Here is a 23,576-nt window from a genome sequence, read left to right as displayed (position 1 = left end):
ACCACAAACAAATCAACACACCTACCTTGGCAAACTACGGCCACCAACATCTCATCGTCACCACCGCACCCACTATCACAACCACTGCCACTACCGCTAGCTACCATTGCCACCCTCTTTAACAACCAAAAACCACCACAACTACTACACCCAAACACCACCAAAAAATCAACTCCAACATTATCACCGCCATCACCACAACCACACGAACATCACTATCGCCGTCACAACATCGCAACCATCACCACTACCACCTCACCATCAAGGCAAACCAACTATAGAACTCCACAAATCCACCACACCACAACCACAAATCCACCACGTCCCCATAGCCATTACGACTGCAACCACCGTCGTAGCCGATCTATAGCTATAACCATCGACGACGGTGACAGATCATTGTGATGCGTGACGACGTACTCCAAATCGCTGTCGAAGTAGATGAGCCCATAGATCGCTACTAGTCACTGATGGGAACGCCATGCCGTGCCTCAACTCCACCGATTTGAAGGGCGACTGCGCCTCCGATGCTGGAGTTGTATTACCGTGGAAGGGTTGAGAGAGAGAGAGAGAAAGAGTCTATGATTTTCTTTTTTCATAAGGGAGGCGGCAGGTGTTTTAAGGTGGAATGGAGAAATGTGAGAGAGAGAATTAGGGTTTGTGAGTAATAATATTTATTTTATAGAAATATTAATTAAAATAAAATTTCTGATACTTGAAAACGTTAAACTTCCCCCCTATTTTAGAATTCAAGATTTTAATACTAGGGTTTTATGTAATTTCAACATTTGAAATTGGCATAAGTCCCCCAAAATATCAAGGCCGGCCTTGGTGGATTGCCACAATAGAATCGCCAAATTGCTCATGCTCAGCCAGCCCCACCAGTCTTGAAGAAATGGTTCAACCACTTAATCAGCATGCTTGAAAACGTTAAACTTCCCCCCTATTTTAGAATTCAAGATTTTAATACTAGGGTTTTATGTAATTTCAACATTTGAAATTGGCATAAGTCCCCCAAAATATCAAGGCCGGCCTTGGTGGATTGCCACAATAGAATCGCCAAATTGCTCATGCTCAGCCAGCCCCACCAGTCTTGAAGAAATGGTTCAACCACTTAATCAGCATGATTAATGGAGATCACTTGGAGGAATTTTCCTTGCAAAAGTTACTTAAAGTGACAAATAGTTTCTCTAAGGAGAATAAAACTGATGGGCACGAATTGACTATCAAGAGAGCCAACACTTCACAGTACAAGGACAATACATTTTTGAATAATATCGAAATTTTATCATGTCTTAATCACAAGAATCTTGTTAGGCTATTAGGATATTGCGACGATTGCAAAGAGCTCGTAATTGTATATGAGTTCATGAACAATGGTAACCTCCATGACTACCTGCACAATCCAAAAAGTTCTCCATTAATGTCATGGCCAAGAAGAATTAAGGTTGCACTTGACGCAGCAAGAGGAAGAGTGCCTTAATAAGTATGCTATGCCACCAATTATTCATTGGGACATTAAGTCATCCAACATATTATTCAATACTACCTAGACTAGTGATGGTGATTTACCCCGCCCCACCTCGGTGGGGCCTCGCCCCGAATGGGGCAAAAAAACTTGCCTCGTCGCGGGGCGCGAGGTAGGGCGGGGCATAAATGGTCGCCCCGTGAATTTTTATTATTATTATTTTTTTATTAAAATGTTAGGGTTCAACTTCTTTCAAATAGAAAGATGTGACCTATTTTCTAGTATCCTCAATTGTACAAATCCTATCAAGTTTCACTAATTTATATATACCATTATGCTACTTTGTCAAATTGATATTATATTGATAAAAACAAATATAAAAAGATATAACGTGTTCAACTAAACAAATTTGAAAATCTATATATTGTAATAAATTAAAGTGTGTGGGGTTATAACTTTTGTGACAATATTAAAGGAAAAAAACATAAAAAATCTTGTTCATCCTAATAATCAATATTGTGTACCAATAGCATTCATTACATTTAAGATTTGTAGTGTTTATTTTGGATATTAACTTTGTTAGCTTGAATATTATTTGTATTTAATTGAATTAGGAATTTGGAAAAAAAAAAGAGGCAAGAAATGGGGCGCGAGGTGGGAGAGTCCCCGAACCCGCCCCGTTGCCATTACTAGCCTAGACTGCTAAGGTGTCTGATTTCGAGCTATCTTTGAACGGCCTACAAGATGACGAGTCCATAGATGTTTATAGTTTTGGAATTGTATTGCTGGAATTGCTATCAGGTCCAAAGGTAATTCACAAGAATGAGAAAGGGATGCCGACAAATTTGGTGGATTATGTAGTTCCATACATAAGTCAAGATGAAATTCATAGTATTTTGGATGGGAGGGTGCCCCCTCCTACACCATTTGAGATTGAGGCAGTGGCATGTGTAGGGTACCTAACTGCAGATAGAGCCCTTAAGGCATGTTTGGAACCCCCGGTGTTGTCTCGATTCAATACCGACTCCTCGACAGCTCCTCGACATAATCGCATAAATGATAAACCGTACAATATACTTTGTTCATGTGGTTGTAGTTGAGAGTCTTATCAGTTCAAATTGTAGGGTTGGGTTGTGTGCATATATAATATAATTTTGCTGATGTAAAATGTTCTTTTTATAATAAATAAATTCTGGGATTTATTTATTTTGTGTTGTATTTATTTGATGTTGAAATAAAAGTGCTAGTAGTCATTTGTGATAATATAAGTTGGATGCTCATATGGTTACGCATAGCGTGATACAACTTAAATTTTAATCATAAATAAATTGTTTACGACCAATGTATACGAATTAACACCTTCTAGATCAACTATTCGGGATTGTGATTTGTCCTTCTCACATAAATAGTTAATGACAATACTAGTACATTGGGGGTGTATTGAACGGGCAACATTTCGAGTTTAATTCTACAGTATGACCATACATATAAATTCATAGACATAATTCTGTATATCTTTTCATAAGTTTAATATTTTTTTGATCTATCAATGGGTGAGATTAATTTAATTGATCAAATATCTCAAATTTTGTATTCATGTTCTCTGTCTTGGATCAAAGAAGCTTAGATAGTTAAAACTTTGGTGAACAACTTGTGCATATAACTTTTCAAAGGGCAAAGTGTTCAGAACAAAATTTAGGATAACAGGTTATATTGATGGAATATTATGCACAACTAGAACAACCAATAATGGCATCAAATAGCGACCAGCTCAGTTCTGTTATCCATCGGTTCAATGCACTGGGCTCATCTCATGGAGGGAAAAGCCAAAATGTAGTTGTCTTGTTCGCCACCTCGACGCATTCCCTTCTCTCCCCGGTTTCATCCCACACATAGAGAAAGATCGCATAGCCCTGGCCCGACCTGTAGGTCCGCTAACGTAAAGTGAGGAGTTGAGCCTGAACTGGCAAACCGAAGTTACTTTCGGAACCATATTTCCTATAGTTAAGATGTGTCCAATATTGAGTAAGCAAATAAAACTCTTTATATATTATACATCAAAAACTTCGTATTATTGAACTTGTATCCGTATATAATATGAATAATGCATTGCTAAACTGGGCAGACTTGGCCCATAACATATTGAAATGAGTTGGAGGGAGTTCTTTGATTTTGAATTCAAATCCCAAATCTCTCTCAACCCTCTTGTTGACCTCGGAAATTGGTCCCTCCACGTGGCCAACTGAAAGCTACTCCACATATTCCTCCCTGCGCAATCAACAAATGGTCAGGCGCACACGGCCAGAACCAACGGGGGTGGTGGCGACCGTATACACTCCGACGGTCAAGTCAGGTTTGGGTGGTCGGAACAGTACTCAGGGGCGACACAAATCAATCAATAAAGGGGGAGGAGAATATATAAACTTGTTATGGAGTGCTGTGTATTAAGAGTTTCATTACCTTTGCCTCTTGCCAAATCTTGGGTATTTATAGGTGGTATGAACCGTTGGATGTGGAACGCGTGTATACATCTGACGGTATGAAGCATCTGCTCATAGGCGTCAATCAGTCACGTTTGTAGAGTGGGCGGACAGTTTGTTTCCTCCGAGTTGAATTGACATAAAATTGATAAGTCACATCAAATAGTCTCATGGAGATTTCAAATCAATTTAAGCCTTAGATGTAGGACAAATCTCAAATTGGCGGCAAATCTTCTAACCGGGGTCCACTTGATCTCGACCTCGAAGGTGAGATGCTTTGGCAGATCAGTAGTAGGAATCGCTATATCACTTCGGAGAAGTTTCGGAAGGGTCGTTTTTAGGTCGGAATAAATGGTGCTACGGAGGGTCCACTTGATCTCGGCCTCGGAGGTGAGATGACACTTCGGTATCGAGGCGTAAATAATCGGGGCGTAACAGCGGTCCCCCAAGTCCAGGGATGAATATTTATATCATGCGTGGATTTGTTTTCCTGACCGGACCGCAAGTCATGGGAGTTTTGGGGGTTGATCCGTCGCAGCAATCGAGGTTATGATAATAGGCAGATGTGCCAAAGCTTCGTTATTGTGCGTAACGTTCGAGGCGGTCAAGCAGCATGGGATATCCCGTAAGGTGCACCGAAGCTTCGCGAATGGCTGAAATTTTGTAAAGCATGGGAGGAAATGCGACGTCCGAGGCGATGACCCAATAGGGCCTTTGCTTCAGGCGTGTCCAAGTTTTGTAAAGTTGGAGGAGGAGCTCATATGCTACCGGTGCACTGACCCAAAAGGTCGACGCGTTGGGAGATGGCTGAAACTTTGTAAAGAATGGGAGGGAACGCAGCGTCCGAGGCGATGACCCAATAGGGCCTTCGCGTCAGGTGCGTCCAAGCTTTGTAAAGTTGGAGGAGGAGCTCATCTGCCACCGGTGCACTGACCGAAAAGGTCGACGCGTGGGGAGATGGCTGAAACTTTGTAAAGCATGGGAAGGAACGCAGCGTCCGAGGTGATGACCTAATAGGGCCTTCGTGTCAGGTGCGTCCAAGCTTTGTAAAGTTGGAGGAGGAACTTAATCCGAGGTGACCCAAACGTCAAATGATTTAACAACTGTTGCGTGTTTTCAAGGTGACAGTTGGGTGCCATGCCCATTCTCCTAAAAGGCTGCTGCGGCTACTAATTATTATTGACGGCTGGTTGTAACCGAGGTGACGCGTTTCAAGTTAGCGTGAAAGTCACAGCGACATCTCGAACGTACATCAAATCTGGCGTTTCATTTCAATGGCCTAGATTGAGGATACGACGAACGGCTTAGATTGATCGCATTTGAATTCAATGGTGGAGATCGGACTTGTTTTTTCTATAAAAGGAGGACTCTGGGGTTTTCTCAGACTTTCTACCTTTGCAAAACTAACATTATACTTTGCTCTCAAATTTTTGGCTATTTTCGACGTTTTGCAAGCAATTCCGGCGAGAAAGAACTAGACTTCCGACGAGAAAAACTAGGCTTCCGGCGACCTTACACCATTTCCGGCTAGGAAAACCTCCAAACCTGTAAGTTTCAGCACCTATTTAGGCTTTTAAATTTTTAAAGAATGGCCTCGGATTTCGGGGAGGGGCTTAGAAATAGTGAGGGTAGACGAGCCCATTATGGTGACCTCCTCAGAAATAGCTAGGGCAATAATGGGAGGGGAGAACATATGGAAATGACCAGCTAGCCCACCAAATACCTTTGTGCATTGGGGGACGTCCGACTACCCATCAAAATTAAGAGAGGCCGACCTGGGTAGACTTAGGACAGAGTATAGGATCCCTGACAGCGTAGACTTAATCCTCCCCAGGCCGGAAGTGAGAGCCTGTTACCCAAGGCCGGGCTGTGTGGCCATTAGTGAGGCGATCCTTAGGGCCGGACTTAGGCTGCCTATCCACCCATTCTTTAGGTTGGTGCTTAGGTCCTATGGGCTAGCCCCGACGCAACTCAATTCGAACTCCTGGAGTCAGATGATGGACTCCTGGATGTTTTGGAAAGAGGCGTCATTAGGGGTGGAGATGCCCCTTTCCGTTTTCCAGACCCTTTATATTCCCAAGGTTACTGCCGGGGGGGATAAGACCCGGGGTTGATACTACCTTACGTCATGGGGTTCCCATACTCTATTCGTGGTCGATCTGCCGAGCTCCATCAAAGAATGGAAGAGCTCATGGTGCTGGACAGTGGGGCGATGGGACACAATGGAGGGCGACCCCCTGGCGCCTCTTACAGTTCCAACGAAGTTATCAACAATTAGTGAGTATAGTAGTTGTTTCTTTTATTTTCTCTTCAGTTCGGCTTGTGTCTAACAGTTATGTTTCTTTTGTAGGTTCTCTTCCTCGGTGCAAGCTATCAACGGAGGACTTCGACACTATCTGTGTCATTTATCAGCTACCTCAGAAGAAGAGGTCCTACCACAGGCTGATCCGGAAGAACATCCATTTCATTACTCACGATTTAATGGCGTCTCAAGGTAATAGGACCGAAGTCCTTACTTTTTATTCCGAACTCCCTAGACTTGTACTAATTCCTTATTTGTTTCTTTGCAGATAACTTTAACAAGAAGCTGCCAGTGCGCCCCGACTTCAAGACCATCCAGAAAATGATGGCTGAGGCACGGGCACTGAAGGCCTCCTCCTCCTCGTATAAAAAGCAAATGGAGGAGTTGGTGGAGGCCAGTAAGAGGCTCCAGCCTCCGACGGAGGAGAAAGTTCAGGAGGACCCAGAGGCTGACCTCCGAAGGAAGGGCAAGAAGAGTGCCGCCCCTCCCAGACGCCCAACTGTGGCGAGACCACCCCCAGTTTTGAGGCAGACAACTATTCCCACAGGGGTGGCCCTCCCGGAGAGAAGCCCCGCTCCAACTGAGCTTGTCGCTGTCCCGGACACAGCACCCCTTGCTGCAGTACCCATTGATCAAGCTCCGGGGTAGCAGAGGAGAAAAAGGGCCCGTCCCTCTAAGGAGGTTGATTTCTTGGGCACCAATCCTGAGGAGCCCGTAAGGGAGTTGTTGGAGGCTCTTCCTCCCGAAACAGCTGCGGTGGCGGTGGTCCACAACAAATATTGGACAGAAGAGTGGAGGGACCACACCGCCTCCTACACGACTGAAGACCTGGTGGCGGCGAACAGCGCCTGTGTGGCTCGGGCCCTAAGCACAAGCATCCAGCTCGAGGGCTTGGTGAAGGATCTGAACTCTAAGAGGGAGGACCTCGCCAAGCACCTCGAGGAGGCGATGCATTATGGGGATGCTGTGTGGGCGGCCCAGGCCAAAGCCACAAAGGCAGAGGAGGGGAGGAAAGCTGCTGAGGCCCAGCTTACTATTGCGCAAGCAGAGGTGGAGCGGCTGAAGAAAGAGCTCTATGGGGTGGAATGCCAAGTAACTGCTGTGACTCGACGACTTGATCACGCCAATGAGCACCACAAGCTCACCACCGATGCTCTGGAAGCCTCCAACAGAGAAAAGGATCTCTCCACTGGAGGCAGAGTTTGGGAGGCCAACTGGAGGTCGGCCTGATAAGGTTGTCGAGGAGGCTCCGGAGGCCCAGGAGGCGGCCAGTGCTGAAGTCCCTCCAACAGACTAGGGTTATCTTGTAATGGCTTTGGCCCCCAATGTACTTAAATTTATGAAATGAAATGAGAAATTTTTGTTAAGTATTTGGGCTTCTGCTTCTTTGTATTTTCTTTGTTTATACTTGTATGAACGACAAACGTTAGACTAATTGCCTCGCGACAATAACCAGTTAATAACTGTGGACCGGACCGCTTAAGTTAACATAAGTTTAAACACTTAAGCGAGTATGAAGCGATTCCTAATGCCAACTTATTAATAATCTGAGATCAGACCAATTAGGGAAACATGTAGAGCCGCTTGATGTTAATCAGCTAATAATTGACGATCGAATCGCTTAAATGAACATTCTGAAGCACTGAGGAAACTATTCACTAACTGATGTGGCTTGGAACTGAAAACTCATTACTAAGATAAATTACACCACCCTTTACAAAGGCGATTCCATTACTTGGGGAACTTTACAAGTGAGATCAGATCGGGACAATCGATTCGCTATGACACATTAAGATCAGATCGGAACGCAGTCTTATCACTGGTAGTACTTCCTCAAGTGTTCGATGTTCCACTTATGAGGCAGCGTCCTTCCTGACATATCTTCGATTTTGAAGGTACCAGGTCGGGATTCCTTTCGAATGCGGTAAGGGCCTTCCCAGTTCGGGTTGAAAACTCTTGACCCGGTTGGTTTTGAAGATTGGAAAACTCTTCTGAGGACGAGGTCGCCCAAGCGGAGAGTTCTGTTTCTGACCTTGGAGTTGTAAAAGCAGGTCATCTTTCGATGATATTTTGCCAAGGTCATTTGGGAGGTATCTCTCTTTTCCTCGAGGAGGTGCAGTTCGCTTATTCGGGCCTCGTCATTGCTGATCTCATTGAAAAGTATTCGTCGATGTGATGGGACTCCAATTTCGACCGGACTCATTGCCTCGGTTCCGTAGGTCATGGAAAATGGGGTTTCACCGGTTGTAGTCTGGCAAGTCGTCCTGATAGCCCAGAAGACGTGGGGGAGTTCATCAACCCAGGCCCCTTTTGAGGCATCCAGTTTTCTTTTCAGGGTGTGCTTGATAGTTTTATTCACTGCTTCAACTTGCCCATTCGCCTGGGGGTGATGAGGTGTCGAGAATTCTTTCTTTATGCCCAATTCGTCGCATAAGTTTCACATCTTCCTATTGTCGAACTGCCGCCCGTTATCAGAGACTATGGAGTGGAGGATGCCGAATCTACAAATGATGTTTTTCCAAACGGACTTAGTAGTATTAGCCTTGGTAATTCGAGCAAGGGGTTCTTCCTCGACCCACTTAGTGAAGTAGTCACTGGCGACAATGGCGAAAGTTGCGCTTCCTCTCCCTTTTGGGAGTGGACCAATGAAATCGATGCCCCACTTGGCGAATGGCCAAGGGCTGGTTACTACAGAGAGGCTCTGAGCAGGCTGTCTTTGTACGTTCGAGAAGCGCTGGCACTTGTCACATTTCTGGAAAAATTGGCAAGCATCCCTTTTCAGGGTTGGCCAGAAGTAGCCTTGCCGGAGAACCTTGTGTACCAGAGCCGTTCCTCCGGAGTAATTTCCACAGATCCCTTCATGTATTTCTCTGAGTATGTATGTGGCCTCTTCGCCGTCTACACATCGAAGAAGGGGCGAAGCGAAGCTTCTCTTATAAAGGGTGTCTTCTTGCAGGACGAAATGTGCAGCCCTTCTCCTTAATTTTCTCGCTTCGCCTCTGGAAGCAGGCAGTGTTTGTTCCTTCAGGTACGCGATTATGGGTTGCATCCATAATGGGGTGTCTTCTATCCACAGTTCCTCTTCGCCTTCGGAGGTGGAAGGCTTTGATAAGTGCTCAATGGGGACGATGTTTAGCAGCTCTGAGTCCATGCCGCTGTCTAATTTTGAGAGGGCATCTGCATGTGCATTTTCTAGACAGGGGACTTGAGTTAGTTCGAACCTTTCGAAATGGAGAATTATGTTCAGAACCAACTTCAAGTACACAAGCATGTTATCATCTTTGGCTGCGAAATTCTCATTTACCTGATTTACTATGAGATGAGAATCACTGCTTGCTAGGAGTTTCCTGACCCACATTTCCTTAGCGAGCCTTAGACCTGCCAGAAGGGCCTCGTATTTGGCTGTGTTGTTCGAAGCTTTGAAACCGAATCTTACCGCACAATTTAGCATATGGCCTTCCGGACTCTCCAACACGATCCCTGCCCCCGCGCCAGCCTCTCCTGAGGACCCATCTACAAATAATTTCCATGTGGGGGGCTCGGCTGGTTCCATTATAGCCTCCATTTCTGGGGCTTTGGTAAACTCAACCATAAAATCAGCAAGGGCCTGGCCCTTGATGGCGTATCTAGGTCGGAACGTGAGATCGAACTCGCTGAGCTCGATGGCCCATTTCAGCAGGCGTCCTGACGCATCTGTTTTCTGCATTACCTGCTTTAAAGGGAAATTGGTGAGGACTTGTATTGAGTGGGCTTGGAAATATGGCCTCAGCTTTCTTGAGGCTGTGATAAGTGCAAGTGCCAATTTTTCCATGTCTGGGTAGCGTGTTTCAGCTGGGAGAAGTGCTTTGCTGATGTAGTACACTGGCAATTGACGCTCATTTTCTTCCCTGATTAGGACTGCGCTGACTGCCACGTCTGAAACTGCTAGATACAATAACAGAGATTCATCCGGTTGAGGTTTCGACAAGAGGGGTGCTTCCTTGAGGTACTTCTTCAGAGACTCGAAGGCTTCTTCGCACTCCGAAGTCCATTGGAATTTCTTTCCTTGCTTCAATACATTGAAGAAAGGCAAGCTTTTATCAGTGGCTCTGGAGATGAAGCGGCTGATTGCAGCTATCCAACCATTGAGACTTTGGACCTCTTTCGGTTTCTGAGGTGACCTCATTTCTAGTAAGGTCGTTACCTTTACCGGATTTGCCTCAATTCTCCTCTAATTTACAATATATCCTAAGAACTGGCCTGATGCCACTCCGAAAGTGCACTTGAGGGGATTCAATTTCATATTATACTTTCTGAGTATCTGGAATGTTTGGTCAATGTGACTCACGTGTTTGGTTGCCTGGAGGCTTTTGACCAACATGTCGTCTACGTAGACCTCCATGGTTTTGCCAATGAGTTCGGCAAACATCATGTTGACTAACCTCTGTTATGTGGCCCCAGGATTTTTCAATCCGAAGGGCATAACTTTGTAGCAATACAGGCCCCTGTCCGTAATGAATGATGTAGCTTCCTCATCAGGTCGGAACATGGGTATCTGGTTGTACCCTGAGTATGCATCCATGAAACTTAGTAGTTCGTGCCTAGCAGTGGAGTCCACAAGTTGATCAATTCTCGAAAGTGGGAAGCTGTCCTTGGGACATGCCTTATTTAGGTTTGTGAAGTCCACACATACCCTCCATTTCCCGCTGGACTTTTTCACCAGAACCGGGTTGGATATCCACCTCGGATATATGGCCTCTCTGATGAAACCACCGTGGCTAAGTTTACTTACTTCGTCTTTCAGTGCCTCGTACCGTTCCGGGTTCAGGGCGCGCCTCTTCTGTCTATGGGGAGTATAGGAGGGGTTGATGTTAAGATGATGGCAACTGATCCTAAGATCTATTCCCACCATATCTTCATGTTTTCATGCGAAGACATCCAGGTTTCCTTTCAGGAATCGTATCATCTCGATTTTTGCTTCAAGTGATAATGACTTTCCTATGCGCAAGACTTAATTGGGGTCTTCCGGGTTGACGGGGAAAGTTTTCAGTTCTTCCATGGGGGTCGCATTTGGTTCATAATCGATTATTCGGGGGTCTAACTCATCAAGAGGGTGTCCTTGTTCAGGGGCCTCTTCCATGTCGACGTCTCCCTCTTGTTCAGAGGTATGCCCTTGTTCAGGGGCGTCGAGCATTTCCACGTCCGAACCGACTTCAGTGGGTACCTCGGCTAGGATTACATTAACAGTTCGGGGCTCGAATTTGCGCAGCGAATTTAAGTAGCATGCCCTAGAGCCCATCTGATCACCCCGGACTGTTGCAATCCCATGTTCGGTTGGGAATTTCATGCACAAATAGTGAATGGATGTCACAGCCCAAAGATCTTTCAGAGCAGGTCTGCTCAATACTCCATGATAAGCCAATTTATGATCTACCACCAGAAATTCCATAAAATGCTGGGCGACTAGGGGTGCCGAACCCATTTCCACAGGCAGGGTGATCCGCCCTCGTGGGATGATGCTGTCCCTAGTGAATCCAAACAGTGGGTCGGTCATGGAGGATCAACCCATGTTCAATTTGCATTTTGTCAAAAGTGGAGCCGAACAATATGTTCACGAAACTGCCATTGTCAACGAGCATGCGTTTCAATCCGTTTCTAGCTACTACGGCTCTTACAACCAAAGCATCGCAATGGGGGTGGTGAACTCCCTCTGAGTCTTCCTGGGAGAAAGTGATTGGGGCCATCTTATTTGCTGATTTCGATTCGTCAACAATGTAAGTGATCATCGGGGGATCCTTAGCTTCTCTTGTATAATTTCTCTAGGCATTCTTGGTGTTGCCACCGACGTGGGGTCCCCCAATGATGGTATCGATTTCCCTGATGACCTGGCCTCCCGAAAATTGGGCTTGGTTCCCCTGCCTGGATTGGCCTCGGTTCCTCGATTCTCTTCTACGAGGAGATTGTTCCTGGTGACCTCTCCCTCCCCTCCTCGGGGAGGTGGATCTGCGAGGGTGTTCGTTTCTGCTAGAAGTGTGAGGGTTGCTTCGATCAGGGCGCCGATTGGCATCACGACACTCGCTGGTGTCATGTTCGTATAGTTGATGGAATGTACAAAACCTTGCTCCTGCCAAGGGTCTGTTTGGCCTCTTTTTCTTCTTCTTATTGTTGTCAGTTCTTCCAGATGGTCCCGCCTTAGCAGGGGTGTTATCATATGCCAACACCGGCACTGCATTCAATGTGGCGGAAGCTAGGGCCTGTCCGGATGTGGGAGCTATAGTATGCCCTGCTTGGGTCCATTGCTGAGTAACAAGGTGTGCTGCGGGGCCTCGACCTACCTGCCTCTGTGGAGGAGGGAGTCCCTGTGTGGCATGGTTGTGATGATCAATCATTTCTTCACTAACAATTTCCACTCTCATCATTTCCACCAGCTCGTCGTATGTGGAGGGATTCTTGCTGCGCACGTCCCTCCAAAACAAAGTGTTCATATTGAGCCCACCTTTCAGGGCTGAAAGGGCTTCCCTATCAGTGACCTGTTCGCAGTAAGTAATTTCGTCTCTAAACCTGGCGAGATAGCTTTTTAGCATCTCTCTAGGGGCTTGCCTCATGTCTTGCAGGCGTTGAATTGGCACCTCTCTTTCCCTGCGTGAGAAGTACTGGTTCAAAAATGCTTTCTTCAAGTCTGGCCAACTTCTGATGCTTAGGGGAGGAAGCCTGCTGTACCATACCTCGACGACTCCGCCTAGTGTTAAATGGAAGGCTCTGCAATTTAGAGCAGGCGAGGCTCCCCTAAGGCTCATTTGTGTCATATACTTTGTGAGGTGCTTCTCCGGATCCCCCTTTCCCTTGTACTTGGGGATTTTAGGGGGCATGAAGTTAGCTGGCATTGGGAAGCTTCGAATCTCCCTTGAGAAAGGGAGGTTATCGTCATCGTCGTCAATCTCATAAGATCGACAGGGCCCCTCTGACCCTTCATCATCTTGGATGTCCTGGGGTGGTGGAGGTGCTTCTCCTCGACTCCCCCAATCGACTAGGTTTCTCCTGTCCCTCCTATTTCTAGGAGGAGGGGGAACATGCTCTTGTTCGCGATCCGGACGAACTGATCCTCTTGCTGGGTGGACTCTATTGCTAGGATCCTCCCCTATCCGGTCGAAGACGCTCACCGACCTTTGGTCGTCGTGTTCTTGAGGAAAGTTGTCCCCCAAGGGTGGTTCTGATGGATGACTCCCTTGCACATAAGATGTTGCTTTGGCGTTCATCTCTCTTTCGAGGGGGCATTCTGTGTGCCAGCTCATGTGGCCCTGAGAGTGAGATAAAGGGATTTCTTGCACCGGATAAGATCCTTGGGGCCTTTGATAGCTCTAGTGTCCCTGGGCTTGCATGAGGAGTTCCCGTATCGCCATATTCTGAGCTGCTATGTCTCTCATACCCGCAGCTATCTGAGCCATTCCTTCAGTGAGTATGGCTGTTCTCCCGCCTCGGTGAAGCCGGTGATGCGATCTCTGATGAGTAACATTGTTATGGAGTACCTCTTCTTCAGAGGCCTCTCTCATGGGATTATTGTCTTCATGGCTGTAGCTCATCCTACCTCTTTTTTCAAGGGTAGTAAGAACTTGGATTGTAACTCGACTTTGTTCTTTTTCAAGAATGCCCCCTTTTCAGGGTTAGTCGTCGGTTTTCCGGTATCTTCTCCGATGGAGAACGCAAAACTTCAAATGGGGAGTGTTTCCCACAGACGGCGTCAATCTGTTGACCTCGAAAATTAGTCCCTCCACGTGGCCAACTGAAAGCTACTCCACGTATTCCTCCCTGCGCAATCAACAAATGGTTAGGCGCACACGGCCGGAACCAACGGGGGTGGTGGCGGCCGTATACACTCCGACGGTCAAGTCAGGTTTGGGTGGTCGGAACAGTACCTAGGGGCTACACAAATCAATCAATAAAGGAGGAGGAGAATATATAAACTTGTTATGGAGTGCTGTGTATTAAAAGTTTCATTACCTTTACCTCTTGCCAAATCTTAGGTATTTATAGGTGGTATGAATCGTTGGATGTGGAACGCGTGTATACATCTGACGGTATGAAGTGTCTGCTCATAGGCGTCAATCAGCTGCGTTTGTAGAGTGGGCGGACAGTTTGTTTCCTCCGAGTTGAATTGACATAAAGTTGATATGTCACATCAAATAGCCTCATGAAGACGTCAAATCAATTTAAGCATTAGGTATAGGACAAATCTCAAATTGGCGACGGATCTTCTAACCGGGGTCCACTTGATCTCAACCTCAGAGGTGAGATGATTCGGCAGATCAGTAGTAGGAATCGCTATATCACTTCGGAGACTAAGGATAATATATTTTCAGTCTTAATTCAATTATAGAGAGTAAAATGTCTTGTATATTATTTTTTATATTATCTTTTTAAATCTTTACTATATTACATGTACAATCTGGGGATAATATTATGGGAGATTCAGTACAAGGAAATGATAAAGTTGAAGGTAAGTATAGAAATATATGAAAAGTAGACGTTGAAAGAGAATAATGAACGGCTAAAACTTATGGTCGATGCTACCACTTGTGAATGGCATGATATGGTGTGTTGAGCAAAGCATATACTTTTCCATCTTAATCCATGTTTGACAACTATTATTTTAAATTCTTTTATTTTTCATATTTATTTTTAACCATACATTATACAATAAAATATTCTGCACTTAAATCTAGAACTTTTTCCTACTTTTTAACGACACATTCTTCAAAATTTTACTATTAAAAATATTATTTCAAACAAATAATGGCCATCAAACAAGGCTTGATGAAATGTTTGGGACTGAAAAGACTTATGCCCAATATTTTAAGCTCATGCATCATAACACTGGGTCCGGATCCAAACCCAGGGTTATGATGCATGATCTTAGAATATTTGTTGTACTGTTTTTTGAATTATCTCACACAACTTTATAATTGGACATATGTCTTTTCAATCCCACAGTTTTTGTTCAGATGGGAAGTATATGCTTCTCTATTGTTATCTTCCTCAACACACCATATCAAGCCATTTGCGAGTGGCTGCATCAACCATAAGTTTTAGCAATTCATTGCTTTCTTTCAACGTCCATTTTTCATAACTTTTCACACCTCTTCCTTAAACTTTATCATTTCCTTGTACTGAATCTCCCATAATATTATCCCCAGATTGTACATGTAATATAGTAAAGATTTAAAAAGATAATATAAAAAATAATATACAAGACATTTTACTCTCTATAATTGAATTAAGACTGAAAATATATTATCCTTAGCCTATTTCATATTTTGGTTACTGACGCTTAAAAGAACAATAACCTTCTATTGCTCTCTATTATCCCTCTTGAAATTGGGATGGTCAGTGGATGGTAGAATTATTTATTTTTCGAAGGTGGTTGTCGAAAATATTTATCAAAAAAAAAAAAGATTACACATGTGACATATTGTATAACGGATAAATTGAGTATTCAATAACGAATTTATCATCTGTGTCCAAATAATTTCCATTCTTATTCCCATTTAAACCTTATATTATTATCAATTACCTCTAAAAACATATACGTATTATCAAAATGGGCTAACAGCAAATCGATTAAATTCCTATATGAATTCAGGAAGAAAATGGACTAACAACAAATTCAATTCAAAAGTGATTATAAAAGTTAATTAATGCATATTCCTATCCGAATGAAAGAGATAAAAGAAAACCCAGATGGAAAAGAGTCGTTTCACCAATATGGAATTCCCTAAAAGTCTATAAATTTGAATAATATGTGACTTATAGAGATTTCTTAAAGTTTTATTCGAATGTCTCGTGACTTTTGAGGACTTTATAGAAGTCTATAAAAAAAATTATATTGAACACACGTATACTTTTAGAAAGTCTTCAAAATCTATATTGAATATCCATAAACTTTTTAAATCTTTAAAAGTTTAAGCCTTCTAAATCTAAGATTCTTGGGTTGTACTAACTTGTGGGCAAGATTTGACTCCATTTCTATGGGACACAATTCTAAAAATTTTAGATGAGTATTTAACAGTTGTATATATTATTCATTTGGCTCTATATTTAGCCCTTATTTATTCCTTTTAAAATAAAACTCTTTAATTCTTATATTCATTTTCAACCGCACGTTTACAAAATAAGATATTTTGCACGTAAATTCAAATTTTTTCCTTATTTTGTAACTATGCATTTTCCAAAAAATCAGTATTCAAAACTTTACTTCTTCAAAATAATGGGCATCAAATAGGGGCTTAAATAAATTAACATGCAAATTGCAATATTTCATTTAAATTTTATTCCAATTTTAGAAATGGAAGTTCAATGGTCTGAAGACTTGTAGATGTAGAAGTGAGTAATGGGGCGGAGAGGTGAAGTGGGAAGAATAGAAGTGGTGATGAGTTTGAGGTGATGGTGGTGGTTTTGGATTCGAGGTGTAGGTGTGGTAATGGTAGTTGTGGGTTGTGGATTTGAGGTGGTAGCTGTGATTTCAATGGTGTCGAAGGTGGTAGGGTGGGATGGTGAGAGGTTGCGACTAGTTAAATGGGTAATTAGTGTCTCTTGTAGATGTAGAAGTGAGTAATGGGGCGGAGAGGTGAAGTGGGAAGAATAGAAGTGGTGATGAGTTTGAGGTGATGGTGGTGGTTTTGGATTCGAGGTGTAGGTGTGGTAATGGTAGTTGTGGGTTGTGGATTTGAGGTGGTAGCTGTGATTTCAATGGTGTCGAAGGTGGTAGGGTGGGATGGTGAGAGGTTGCGACTAGTTAAATGGGTAATTAGTGTCTAGAAATTATTTTGTACCCTATTAAAATGTGATTTGCGAGTAAATATATAATTGTTATTCACAAACTGCATTTTTTTGATTGTGAACTTGTGTGTTTTGTGATTAAAATGTGACCACAATCATATTTTTTGTATTCATGTGATCGTGACCTCTGAATTAAATTATAAGTCATAATATTTATCAGATGTCAAAAAAAGTGATAACCTGATTTTTGAAATATTCTCCCAAATTTGTTATTTTGAAATCAGTTATGAATTTCCCCCCATTTGAAATGCAGGCTTGTAAAGGTGTCCCCTCACCCTTTTCACTTTAGTACTTATTTTTGTCTCAAGTACCTGTCTATTAGTTTGCATATATGGTCAATCAATATGTCCGATTTTATTCTTCTATATGATCACAACGAAGACGTGGATAAAACTCATTGTGTGCATTAGTGAAATATTGCGGACCAACTTGCTCCTTCGCATGTAGTTTGGAGACCAAGAAACAATAAGGTGAGGACCAATTGTGCAATTTTCTAGAAATTGCAGGTGACAATTACAAATTCTGAACAAAATGGCAAGTTATCTCATATTGATACATTATACATATCATCAACCAGTTCAATGTACAAATTAAAATTCAACAAACGATAACAACAATTACAATCAAAATTTTCAACCTAAGTGAGAAACCCTTGGGATTTGCTTATACTTGAGTCGAGTCCCACGTAGAAGTTAAACTGCCTCATGACGTTGATGCCGCTTATTCTCGTTTTGTGTGGTTTGATGACGACTCAGCTTCATTTGGATTAGACTGCGTAATGCTAGCCTTGGCATCTGCTACGAATTTAGGATCTGGCTCGTGCTTGTCTGAGGGTTCTTTCATTGCCATGCAAATGTAGAATGCTATAATGATGTTGACAGAAATGACTGCTAGAAATCCACTCAACAATGTCATAGAATAAGGAGACAGCTCAGTAGAACCTGTACCAGATGAACAACAATTAAGAGCAGGTGATGAGAAGCTCAAAGAGATTACGAACTTATCAAGTCAGAACATTGAAGATGATATTATAATACGACAAAAAATTTTCTTCCTTAATGAGATTGCATGTGTACATTGGTAGCATATTTGCGCGCAGGGGATGGGGAAGATCGAGTTACAATTAGGTTTACACTGCATCTTAACATGTCATAGGATTAAAATGTTCACATTCTACAACTATTTAATTGCATAATGATACTTTTGATTCCACAATCGACAAATAAGGCATCAAAACATGCACGAATAATAAAGAGCAACTCCCATAAAAGCAATTGATATAATTGGTCGGCTCAAAAATTTGGCGAGCCTGATTATCATAGAAATGTAATTCAATATAGGATTTGATCTTAGTAAGTTCAAAGAATATAAAGAGCTATTAAATGATGCAAGTTTGATGAGACGTACACTTGCATAAATTGATCCCATGGCATTTATCTATCATCAGTTAGGATGTCTAATATGGATTTTACATCACACATGATGATGACATTCTGTGAAAATCATAATCCAAAATGAAACAGACGAGTACAAAGTGAGGTGATATCCCAAAAAAGATGTTATGAACTAATAATAATTTTCTAAGGCATTCCGGGCATCTTTCCTTCAAAGAGTGAGCAATGGAAATGGGATTTAACAGTCAAAATATGAAACTGATTAAAATCACAGTATCTAGAAAGTAAGCCTCTACAAGCATATCATTTTGACAGATTATGGACACAGGCCCAATGCTAATCCCAAGTGTGACCTCTAAGTTGTAGGAATAAGAAGTAAACACTAAACCACCTTTTTCCCCATAGCCCAAATGATTATCCAGCTTACAGTTTAAAACTCCAAATCCAGCTTATAAGTAGGTATTTCCAACTTTTCAAAACAATGTTTTGAAAACCGGCCCGACCATCAACCAGGTAAAGTTAGGGTCAAACGGTCGAACCGAGATTGAACAAGAGTAGACTCAAAAATTAAAATAATTAAATTATTTTAATTCTAAAATCCATTAATTGATGAATAATGCTATTTGCAGTGAAAACTACCGACAGTCGCCCTATATGGCGTATACTTGCCAATTTTTCATTTGATGTATAATTCAAAAAATAACTACCATATATATGTATCAAATGCCATATTGCCAAATGTATGCTACATAGGACGATTACTGACAGTCTTCACTACGAATAGCATTACTCTTAATTGATCCATACTACTTATGAAATAATTAATTGAGAACTAAATGGGCCAAAAACTACTTTACAATGCAACAGAGAGCCCATATATATAAAATCGAAATCCTGCCATTTCCCATTTATTCTAGGGTTACATTAGTTTCGTTTCATTTCATTCCAATTGGTACAGTGCTGTTTCCTCCCGGTTTTCCCACGGTGACGGCGAATCTCTCTCGTGCATACAACTCTTGTACATGTATATATTTGGTGGCTTTCCCCTTTGCTACCTTCCTTTGTATATTTTATGTTTTCATTTCTTTGTAAGATTAGTTTTAGGGTTTGGATATTTCGGCTGAAATGGAGTACAAAGGCTTCACCACCGAGATGGTGGGAGCGCTAGTGACTATTGGCCGACCAGATACATGGCAATGAAGCTTTGTTATGTACTTCACCCCTTTTTTTCTTTTTTCATTACTATGACAAAAAATCAGAATTTAAAACGTGCAAAAACCGTATCTGGTCCACCATTTCCTATTGATCCGAACAGTTTATCGGATTTTGTGCCAGCTTTGTTTCATCTGGTTATTACCGTATGATAGGACCGGATTTCGGCCTAGTTCCCGACTCTCACAGTCGGACCAGCCAGTCTAATCCGATTTTCATTTAATTACTTCAAAATGACATGGGACAACGTATGGTATATTACAAGTTTATAACCATGCTTGACAGCTTCACATCCTCATCAAGCACTATCACAGTCCATGACCACCCTTATATGCATTTTACGGGCTGAGGCATATCTTGTCTACTTGCCCTGAATGGTAGGCCCAAGTTATTATTTGAATTTTACAACTCCCACAAATATGGTAACTCCAGCTCTTCACAACCAACGTGGGAATGAGCGGCACCTTTATTTTCTTCTACCCATTTATTAAAGTTTCTTAAAATATTAACCATTCAATCTGCATCTACGAGTAATCAATAACTCTAGCATTATAATATACAACACGCTTGCCCCTTATCTCAATTGCGCTAGGATGACCTCACCAGACCATATTTCAGAAATTCTTGAGACCTACCATTTGACTATATTAATGACAACTCCCAGTTTAAAAGTATAAGCTTCTACTACTAAACCAAAAAGAAGAATGCAGGTCTTCTCTGATAAATGTCAATGTGTTAACCATGATAAGAGGGAAAAAGTATTGTGTGATTGAGAGTTCTTATCCCAAACACCAGCAGCTAGCCAATGATGACATACACGTGTCGAAAACAATAGTACAATAACATTTGTGTGCATGTTGTGACTCAAAAGAACTGGAGAAAAACACAAGACAAAAGAAAAGCTCAAAAGCAACTAAAACATAGGTTTATTGTTTAAAAATACAATGCCATTTTTTCTACACGAGTGGAAGATAAAATGTAATAGTGACACATAACTGTAGAAAAAAAAGCTCACCGGGGAACAAATTGTGGTTAAAGCCATATAAAATTCCAAGAGGAACAGCCCACATTAACATTGATGCTATAAAAAACTTGTTTACAACTCCTAACATTGCTCCTCCGACCTACAAAGAATTGAAATCACACGATGTTATGGTTTATTTAGGTATTATAATCGTGTGAAAAAGAACTCAATATTATCAAGCAAGCACATTAGACCATGTTAGAATCGAAATGATCATTGTGCACAAGAGAGATTGCCGCTCGCGCATGCGAGAAAGGGGGAGACAAATAATTCTGAAATATATCGAAATGATAACAGCTAAGATTCATTGCCTATGAAGCAGAGAATCTTTATTTCTACTGAAATGATGATAAGAAAATCACAGAAGAGAAACATAGGTGTATGGTAATTGCCTTAAGACAAGATGGACAAAATCGATCTCTTCTTCTATAAAACTAGAACCTTTTTCACAAATTTAAAATGAAAATTTGGCAACCCTTAATAAAAACTGCCTGCTCCAACTCAAAGCTTGAATCTTCCTTGTTACTCCTCAAACTGATATCGACAAAGTGAAAGAGACTTTGAATTAAATTGATCTTAACTGAATCTTAATTTCGTTAACCCTTGGCACTTGATTCCCAAACCATCATGGATCTTTAAGGTTTCTAATTATACTTTCAGTCAGTAGCAAAATTGAGCAGCATCTGTCTTAAATACACTTGATAAATCATGCATTGCAAAGCTTAAATTCTGGCTTTCTTAAGGACGCCACTTTTTAACAATAAGAAAAATCGGGAATAATCAAATGAAAATTCAAACGGAAGTTTCAAAAACTAGATAACAGAATGGTGAAAAATCCATGTGAATCATCATCAACGAAAAGACTGAAAGCACGAGTGACTTTCTTAGAGAAAATAGCACAAACAGTTTGGAGTTCAATAATAATATTCCCAGATCAACAATTTAACAAATACCCAAATCTAGGTGTTCTACGAATCTAATGTACTGTATCAAAAAATTGATACAATCAATTTAAACGCGTAAAACTTACCAAAACAGCATAAAGTTCAGATTTTCACCTCAAATACGCTTATATTGTGTTTAATCCGCGGCCAAATCTGTCTCTCTAGCTGGATTGGAAGTTGAATTCGCTATGTAATTCAATTTATACGATATTACAGCGATATCTTGGTAAATAGTGACTTTGGATGGAAAGTGCTGAACTCTTTAAAATTCCTCTGGACACCCAAATTGGGGGCAGTTTTTAATGGCTGGATAAATGATTCTATTTTTCACAATGTCATTTTTTATAAGAAATACTATTTTATTCTTAGTACAATTATTATTTGTAAGATGTATCTTATATTTTTAAGAATTTATTAATCAGAACCTATATTTATATTTTTCAATCTTTCAAACACTTTTAAATATTCTTTGTCCCTTGATAGTTCTTCAAAGATCCTATGCTGACCTTTCTTGGTTATATATCCTCGAACTAATCCTTCTGAAATTTCTTCTTGTATATCTCTATGTTTATTTATAATATCTTCTACCTTTTTTTATCTCTCTACTAGTTCTTACAGAATCAAATCCTATATTATTTTTACAATTATAATCTATATCTCTATATATTTTTTCATTTTTTCTTTACCAACAGGAAATATATTTTCAGACTTTTCAACTAATTTAAATAAAAACGAAACATCTTTTTCATCTAAAAATAATATGAGATTATTATCATTATTAGAAGTAGATGTGGATGCTTGTGAATTCTTCATCAAAATAATTAAAGTATAAGCATGTAAGGACAAGTGAATAACTTACAGTAATCAAATGGAAGTAAACAGGCTTTCCTTCCAGTATGATCTTATAGATGCTCTGCATGTACTTAATCAATCTTCTGAATAAAGTAAAGGTTTAAAATGTTTTTTGAAATCATTTGGATCTACAACTGCTTCCGCAAAAGATTTTTCAATTAAGATTGCATTTCTCATTCTAGAGAACTAGCCGTGTTGCCACAAACACTATCTCACAGTATCCAAAGTCTCTATTTTCACCTCTATCCAAACTCTTTTCAGAATCAAGTTCTTACTTAGAACGAAATTTTAAAAGATAACTCACACACAAGGTGCTACAATTTTATTAGAAAACTACCTTTTTCCCCTAAATCATTCATCAAAGAAAGGTACTTTAGCATGACTAACATCCATTTAAAATCAATGTTTTGAAAATCTTTTAAAATCTCTATCTGTACTGCCGAGGAATCGTGAGAAATTTAATGAAATCCTTTTATGAAGGCTTTGTTGAACATAACAAACTTTACTTTGATATTCATAAACTAAAATAGTACATACTTACAATCTATATTTACATACCTTTGGTACTCACCTTATGAAGTTTAGAACTCCATAAGTGATTACCTTATTACAAGTTTTGCTATTTTCAAGCTATCTAATATTTTTTTGAATACAAGTGGTATATACAGATTACAAAAAGATCTCTCTCTAAGATGTGTTTTTTCAGAGTATTTAAGAGATAAGTTGTTTCGAGATGCCTTCATTTTTCCTTCTTGCCTCCTTTTATAGAAGCCTTTGGAAATCTTATCTTGACAGGTGTCTCCCATTTTCTTTTGGTGGATAGTTGAGTAGTCTAATCTCCACCGATTTCTCCATTATCTTCTTGTTAGGTGGACCTCTTCTTTTGAAATTATTTTCATTATCTTTGAACTTGTCTTCCACTTTTGACAACTGGTGGGTGAGTGGTCACAATTATGGAGACTTTCTTGCACTATCTTCTGTCTTTCAGTGGCAACAGTTTTTCTTTAATAAATTTCTTTATTAAAGTAGTGATAAAGGCCCACTTTTGTCACTATCACTTTTCCATCTTCGAATCAAAAAATTCTGCA

General features: G+C 41.1%; 1 protein-coding gene and 1 pseudogene across 2 annotated transcripts; one reads left to right on the top strand and one right to left on the bottom strand.

The window, feature by feature from the left end:
* The first annotated feature begins 1,123 nt into the window (after nucleotides 1-1,123).
* Nucleotides 1,124-2,568, top strand: LOC111394126 (annotated as a pseudogene).
* Nucleotides 2,569-17,582: 15,014 nt separating this feature from the next.
* On the bottom strand, nucleotides 17,583-21,947 carry LOC111394393. Of its 2 annotated transcripts, none has more exons than XM_023020190.1 (3): nucleotides 21,723-21,947; nucleotides 20,684-20,792; nucleotides 17,583-18,003 (listed from the first exon to the last, which is right to left on the bottom strand). In XM_023020190.1, the coding sequence occupies exons 2-3, from the start codon at nucleotides 20,778-20,780 to the stop codon at nucleotides 17,783-17,785; spliced, it is 318 nt and encodes a 105-aa protein (XP_022875958.1). In that variant the 5' UTR covers nucleotides 20,781-20,792; nucleotides 21,723-21,947; the 3' UTR covers nucleotides 17,583-17,782. The 2 variants fall into 2 exon arrangements, with proteins under 2 accessions (XP_022875958.1, XP_022875959.1); XM_023020191.1 differs by having other exon boundaries at nucleotides 21,751-21,947.
* Nucleotides 21,948-23,576: the final 1,629 nt, after the last annotated feature.

The sequence above is a fragment of the Olea europaea genome, chromosome 5 (genome assembly GCF_002742605.1).
Source record: "Olea europaea var. sylvestris chromosome 5, O_europaea_v1, whole genome shotgun sequence".
Lineage (NCBI taxonomy): Eukaryota > Viridiplantae > Streptophyta > Magnoliopsida > Lamiales > Oleaceae > Olea > Olea europaea.
Note: the sequence above shows the minus strand (reverse complement) of the source record. Positions and strands in the feature narration are given on the sequence as shown.